The sequence below is a fragment of the Borostomias antarcticus genome (assembly GCF_949987555.1).
Source record: "Borostomias antarcticus genome assembly, chromosome: 5".
Taxonomy (NCBI): domain Eukaryota; kingdom Metazoa; phylum Chordata; class Actinopteri; order Stomiiformes; family Stomiidae; genus Borostomias; species Borostomias antarcticus.
Window position 1 is genome coordinate 2,136,840 of NC_140238.1, and position 7,142 is coordinate 2,143,981.

The following is a 7,142-nucleotide window of genomic DNA, read 5'->3' on the forward strand; positions in this document are numbered from 1 at the left end:
ACCATGGACAGGTCATAGGCGTATCTCATCCCATTCAGCAGGTCAAAGTTTTTATTTTATTTTCGGTTGCATTGTCACATTCTAACCACACGATGGCACTGCAAGCAATGTGATTGATCCTTAGTCCTACAGTCAAAACATTCTACACCATTGGGGTATAAATACAACGTTTTACACGTAGAAGTTTGGCAAGCTTACATTTTCTTTGCCAGTTTACACTTTCTCTGAGTTAGTCTGTCTGCTATCTGCCTGCCACTCATTAAACGTTTGTGACAAATAAACTATTGAAATATTTGAGATCTTTAGGCAAGGCAAGGCAAGGCAAGGCAAGTTTATTTATATAGCACATTTCAGCCACAGGGCAATTCAAGGTGCTTTACATGAGACATTAAAAGCATTAAAACAAAAAGCAAGACATTATAGACATTTAAAACAAAAGGCAGGACAAATTAAAAGCATTAAAACAAAAAGCAAGTCATTATAGACATTTAAACAAAAAGCAGGACAAATAGAATACAGGAATAGAAGTTACAGTGCAGTATACTGATAAACATAACTCTTAGAAAGCAGTGGCAAAAAGAAAGGTCTTCAGGCTTGTTTTAAAAGAACCAAGAGTTGCAGCAGACCTGCAGTTTTCTGGAAGTTTGTTCCAGATATGTGGAGCATAAAAACTGAATGCTGTTTCTCCATGTTTTGTTTTAACTCTGGGGACAACTTTAGAGTCAACTTCGGTGGAGTGGGCGGATGCGAAGGTCAGACCTCACGAGTGAAATGTTCCTGGGCGGTACCCGTATTATGTCACGTGGTCTTAGCTACCTAGCCTAGCATAAAAACATTTCTTTTCAAAATCAACCCTCTCATAACATCATGTCAGTAGAGGCGTGGTATATGGACCATTCTGATGGAGACCAGAGACTGACCCATAAACAAGACCCTAACCAGCCCGTTTCTGTGGAGGAGTTAAGGAAGCTGGGAGTTTTCTACTGGAAGGTATTAGCACTTAGCTAGCATGCTAACATTAGCTAACCCACTTAAGGATAGCTAGCCTAGCTCACTAACTCAGTTTCAACTAGTAGAGTCACTTTCTCCTCCTATGCTTGTTTTGTAGTTGAATGCAGACCTTTATGAGACAGATCCTGAGCTGGAGAAGATCCGCACAGACCAAGGATACTGCTACTCGGACATCATCACAGTTCAGAAGGAAACACTACCCAACTATGAGGAAAAGGTAATAACACTTCAGACCCAACTATGAGGACAAGGTAAATACTACCCAACTATGAGGACAAGGTAAACACTTCTCTGTGCACCAGCTTCACTACTTCCTGAAAGTCACTTGGCATCTTTATTTCCTGTTCTATATGATTGGATTAAGTGATTAATCAGATGTGAGGCAGACCCAGCGCACACCTGATTAATCACTTAATCCAATCATATAGGACAGGAAATAAAGAAGCCAAGTGACTTTCAGGAAGTAGTGAAGCTGGTGCACAGAGCAGTCAATTACCATAGATTCAAAGTTGGGCCAAGTAGTTGGTCAACTCCATAAGCATTCATTTTGTAGTCATGGTAATAGTGACAGTGTTTTTCCTGGGTTGCCAAGTTCGGTTGCCTTTAAAGTCGCACTGAAATGAAAAAAGCATTCTGTCCCATTTTGGTTCACATAATTGGTCATAGTGTTCACCTATTCAAAGATGTATGCCAAAAAAATTACAAAATTCTACTTTTGTTGTAATCTTATATCAAAGTATATAATTTCTTACTTCCTGGAAAACGGTAGGTCACGTGCAATGACGACAACAGGTACCTTAGATTTTAGGCCAATAATCTCAAGACATCCACCCGTCAATCAACGCTATCCTTCTATCGAATCTGTCTAAAGTTCTTAAAACCCGTCCACTTGTCAATGTTCCAATCAAATTCCTCTAAACATATGTCCCACCCTCATAGCTTGTTTATGTCAAACTAGGGAAGTTAGAAGATCTCAAACGTCCATTTCGGTGTGACTTTAACGTCTCAGGAGCTCTGTCCTCTCCCAGCTGAAGATGTTCTTTGAGGAGCACCTCCACCTGGATGATGAGGTCCGTTACATCCTGGACGGCAGGGCCTACTTTGACGTGAGGAACAGAGAGGATCGCTGGATCCGGATCGCCATGACCAAGGGAGATCTGATCACTCTACCCGCTGGGATTTACCACCGCTTCACTCTGGATGAGACGGTACATCTGGGCTCTTTCACAAAACATGTACGGGGGCGGCTGTAGCTCAGTTGGTAGAGCGGGTCGTTCAATGATCGAAGGGTCAGCGGTTCGAATCCCAGCTCTGACTGTCCGCATGTCGAAGTGTCCTTGAGCAAGACACCTAACCCCAAATTGCTCCCAATGAGCAGGTTAGCACCTTGCATGGCAGCTACCGCCATTGGTGTGTGAATGTGTGTGTGAATGGGTGAATGAGAGGCCATTGTAAAGCGCTTTGAGTGCCGCTAAGGTGAAAAAGCGCTCTATAGGTCTATAGGTACCATGTACACATACTGCAGCGTAGTACAGTGCTGTTCTAAGTTGAGCTGGAGCCACAGCTGTCTGACATGTTTCTCATTAGAGATGTACATTCAGAATTTAGCTCGTCCTTCGACAAAGTAGGCCTACCCTGTAAGAGGATCCCTGCTGTAGGGCTGCACAATTAATCATGAATTAATCGAAATCGCAATTATGACCTCCGCAATTAACTAATCGCAAAAGGCCGCAATTAATGTGATGAATAATTTTGCTTTGAATTGAGTGTGCTAGGACTACACGGACGAATCACAGGCGCTTATGCTGTCTGACCAATCACATGCGTTCCCACTGAGTGCGCTGTGCGCAGCAATTTCACTGAGAAGACAGATAGCAGTAGGTCAAGACCAGTGTCACAAGAGTACCTGCAGCCGTGAGTAGTGAAAAAATGAGCGAAAACGAGGTCAGTGAGTTAGTAGCAATAAAGGGATCAACGTCCGTGATCTGGGAGCATTCTGGGAGCATTTTGGTTATTATATATTAATATTATATATTAAATATTAATCACAATTACCTTTTTGAAGCAAATAATCGCAATTATCTTTTGTCATAATCGTGCAGCCCTACCCCGCTGTTATTCTTTGAAAATGAATGTCTGTTGTTGTTGTTTCTTACAGAACTACACTAAAGCCATGAGGCTCTTTGTGGGAGAGCCGGTGTGGAAGGCCTACAACCGACCAGCTGACGACTTTGACATTCGTCAGAAGTACGTGGACTCCCTCCAAAGTGTTTAGGATAATAACGCAGAGCAACACGTGAACAGGCGGACGCCACACGGATGCTTAGGCCTACGCTGTTCGACCAATCATCTAGAGCAGGACTGCCCAACCTTTTTACATGAGAGGTCGACTTTTTCTTGTCAAGGAGACGACTGACGACAAAAGAGAGAACTTGAGTGAGACTTGTCACTGGGGGGGTGGCAGTTTTTTTTTTAAACAGGCTTTAACATCTAGCCCAGAGACTGCAGCTGAAAATTAGCAACCCTGCTTCATGTCTATCACGGTGGATTGGTATCCACTGTCCCTGCTCAAATAAACTCAGTAAAGTAAAGCTAAGTTCCTCATAGTCGGGGTAGGAGGTGTTGGTTGCAAGTCTGCAGCAGGTCACTAGGTGGTCATCTGTCATGGTGGATCTGCTCATGTAGGAGAATCTAGATCCACAAAGGTAGGTCGACCCAAACAGGGCTGCAGGTAAAAGGCACCTTGAGTTGTGATGCTTCTCCTTAAAAGCTTTTACCTTTTAGTAGAAACTTCATGTCATACAGAATGTTTACATTATACTAAAAGATTAATGACTCATTTTTTTTCCAAGATGAAAATAAATTTATATTCTGATTGACTGTTGTGTGCGTCTGTCTTTTCATATCTGCTATATGTGATAATGTGTATTAATTCATGGAGAGAAAAAAGTTTGGTTTGCACGAAATAGTTTATTTGGATAAAACATGATTCCTTTTCTTACATCCAGGTTAATACAGTACAATTCAGTTTACCACAACATACGTGATACACAAACATCAAGATAAATCAAACATCAAGATAAATCAATATGTTTTTAATAAAGAAATTTGTTTATGATTATTTTTTACAAGTCCAACCGGAATATATATATGTACAGTTTTAGGTCTACTATTATACATTCCTTTATTAAGTGAAGACAGACGTGTCTTGAGCCTATACACTCTCACACAACCCGTGTGTGTTCTGGGTTTTAATCGAATGTTCTAGAAGATTCCAACAGGGTTGCTGCTCACAATAATGCCCAAGTTAGCTGGAGTGTCACAACGTGTCATCGAACTGAACCACTTTAAATGACCTTTTCCGAGCCAGTCTCTCAGGACGGGAGTCTGAGTCCAATAATCACCCGGTTCCTTTAACAGAGCGAAAAGATCTAGGAGCAGTTCTGTCATGATCGAAAATCTGAAACAACAATCTAGCAACACTCACTGGGGGGGGGGGGGTTCTCTTAAGAGCAAAGAACAACAGACTCATCCTTGGCTAATGTTGACACTCCTGAGGTCTCTCTATCCCTAGTGTCCCTCAGGAGAATTGACTCTTTCCACGCTGGTGACAGGAGCCAAACTGAACCAGACTGCACCGGCCTGCGTAGTCATCCGCTAGGGTTGATAGAAGCTTTAAAACAGATCAGTGTCCCAGTACAACCAGTACAACACAGCTCCCAGTAGACTCTCTGGCCTCCTCCCAGTACGGTATGGTTCAGGGCAACGCACCAGTATAAAAGGCAACGCAACAGTATAAAACAGATATCCTTCTAGGGGTCTCCAGCCCCCGCCCCCCCCCCCGGGCCAGAACACCTCAGGTATGAAAACATCCAGCCTGTCGTCTGATTGGTCGACGGTCCCCTACGGCTCCTCCCTCTCCTCCGGGGGGCCCTCACACCAGTTTGAGGCACTGCGCGTTGAAGCTGTCCCCCTCGCGCCGCGCCACCGACTCCAGCAGCGCCTGCTTCTTCTGGCCGCTGCGCGACGACTCCAGCTCGTACATGGTGGTGAGGTTGAACAGCACGCTCTCGTGGAGGTACAGCTGCGGGTCCTGCTGCACCAGGCCCTCCAGCTGGCCCAGGGACTCCTTCAGGCGGCCCAGGTAGAGAAGGCACACCGCCGCGTTGTTGTTGGCCTGGGGGGGAGGAGAGAGGGAGGGAGGGAGGAGAGAGGGGGGGAGGGAGGGAGGGAGGGAGGGAGGGAGGAGGATAGAGGTGGGGAGGAGGGGAGGAGGAGAGAGGGGGGGAGGGAGGGAGGGAGGGAGGGAGGGAGAAAGAAGGAGAGCGTTGTGGGGGGGGGAGGAGGAGAGAGGTGGGGAGGGAGGGAGGGAGGGAGGGGGGGGGGGGGGAGGAGAGAGGTGGGGAGGGGGGAGGAGAGAGGTGGGGAGGGGGGAGGAGAGAGGTGGGGAGGGAGGGAGGGGGGGAGGAGGAGAGAGGTGGGGAGGGAGGGAGGGAGGGAGGAGAGAGGTGGGGAGGAAGGGAGGGAGAGAGGTGGGGAGGGAGGGAGGGGGGGAGGAGGAGAGAGGTGGGGAGGGAGGGAGGGAGGGAGGGAGGAGAGAGGTGGGGAGGAAGGGAGGGAGAGAGGTGGGGAGGGAGGGAGGGAGAAAGGAGGAGAGCGTTGGGGGGGAGGGGGGGGGGAGTGGGGTTATTTGCCTGAGGATAGAGGAGGAAGTAGAATAATTCACCCCTGGAGTGGGCGGGGTCAGGGGTCATCCCTACTGTAGCTGTCCGCACTGGGAGAAGAATAAAGAAGTTGAGGAGACATGAGGGGGTTATTTATTCTCTTTGAGAGAGGGCCATGTACGCCAAACGTGCCGTTTCCTGTCGGGGGGGGGGAGTAACGCGGTCGGCATTTTGGAAGATAAACCCCCAGGAGAGAGGGGGGTCCCGACCCGGAGACGTCCCGTACGGCGTGGACAGCGGCAGACGGGCAGAGGGTCACCTACCACGGGGTTCTTGGGGTCCATCTTGAGGACGTCGGCGAAGGAAGCGTGGGCCTCGGCGTAGTTATTCTGACTCAGGAAGACAAACGCCCTGAGAGAGAGAACACACACACACACACACACACACACACACACACACACACACACACACGGAGAAGGTTAGAATCACGGTTCACTGCTTAACGGTGATGTCAGCCAAGACGCATGTGACAATGAGCGGCTTGTACCGTAACTTTTCCAAAATGTGTGCAAAAAATTATGCAGTGGAGAGAGTGAAATCATGCAGTAGAGAGAGTGAAATCATGCAGTGGAGAGAGGTGCTCGCTGCTGCCCTCTGGTGGTCAGTCGGAAGTATGAATAACTCCTATACCTTCATAACGAAAGAGAAAAATAATTGTAATTCAGATCCACTCCAAAATCTAATCAGGTCCAGGGTACCTTGGGCGGAATACATGTACCACACACCCTTCCACACGCACGCACGTACACACACACACACACACGCGCACGCACACACACACACACCACACACAGCAGTGAGCACCCTACGTGTGTGCCAGTTAAAAGCATGAATACACACCTGTTCATCAAAACGAAGGTTTGTTGACTCGGCGCGCTTCCTTGGGACTGGCACGCCTTCTCCACATCCAGGAAGTGCTTCTCCGCTGTTTTGATGTCCCCAATCTGGGTATGGAAGCAACAACCAGGAGACAGCTTGGTATTACTGTACGTAACACGAAACAATGAGACTGACAAGAGGTGTGTGTGATAATGATCCCCTTTCAGGGGTCTACAGTGGGACGGACCATAAAGACGCTACCACACACTATGAGCCAACTTTAGGCCCTACTGGCTAACTGAGTAGGTGTACCAATGTAAGCCCACCCTCCAGCCCCATAGTGCTGCATTAACGGAATATAATTGCATTCGTTTCATAAAAATAACGTTACTTTTTTAGCCTACATTGTTGGAAAGGACTGAAACAGATGCTCTTATGATTCCAATGGAGCTGGTACTCAACGCTGAATAAGACCTGGACAACAAACCTGACTTGACACGGCTGATTGACGAGATACGTACTGTATGGAAGCCTCAATCAGTTGAACGTCCAATCACCGGCTGATTAAATCAGTTGAACGTCCAATCA

The 7,142-nt window shown here is 47.2% G+C and overlaps 2 protein-coding genes across 2 annotated transcripts in view; one reads left to right on the top strand and one right to left on the bottom strand.

The window, feature by feature from the left end:
• Positions 1-849: 849 nt before the first annotated feature.
• adi1 (acireductone dioxygenase 1) lies at positions 850-3,849 on the top strand. Its single transcript, XM_084439197.1, has 4 exons — positions 850-990; positions 1,109-1,228; positions 2,040-2,219; positions 3,170-3,849. The coding sequence occupies exons 1-4, from the start codon at positions 868-870 to the stop codon at positions 3,284-3,286; spliced, it is 540 nt and encodes a 179-aa protein (XP_084295323.1). The 5' UTR covers positions 850-867; the 3' UTR covers positions 3,287-3,849.
• A 1,033-nt stretch (positions 3,850-4,882) lies between these two features.
• The window catches only part of LOC311309170 (trafficking protein particle complex subunit 12-like), a gene marked incomplete at its 5' end in the record, with an annotated part of 34,813 nt that continues 32,553 nt past the window's right edge, over positions 4,883-7,142 (bottom strand). The window contains 3 exons of the mRNA XM_084438349.1: positions 4,883-5,188; positions 5,999-6,086; positions 6,576-6,679. Coding sequence (XP_084294475.1) covers positions 4,946-5,188; positions 5,999-6,086; positions 6,576-6,679 — 435 coding nt within the window. The 3' untranslated portion in view covers positions 4,883-4,945. The remainder of the gene's footprint in view (positions 5,189-5,998; positions 6,087-6,575; positions 6,680-7,142) is intronic.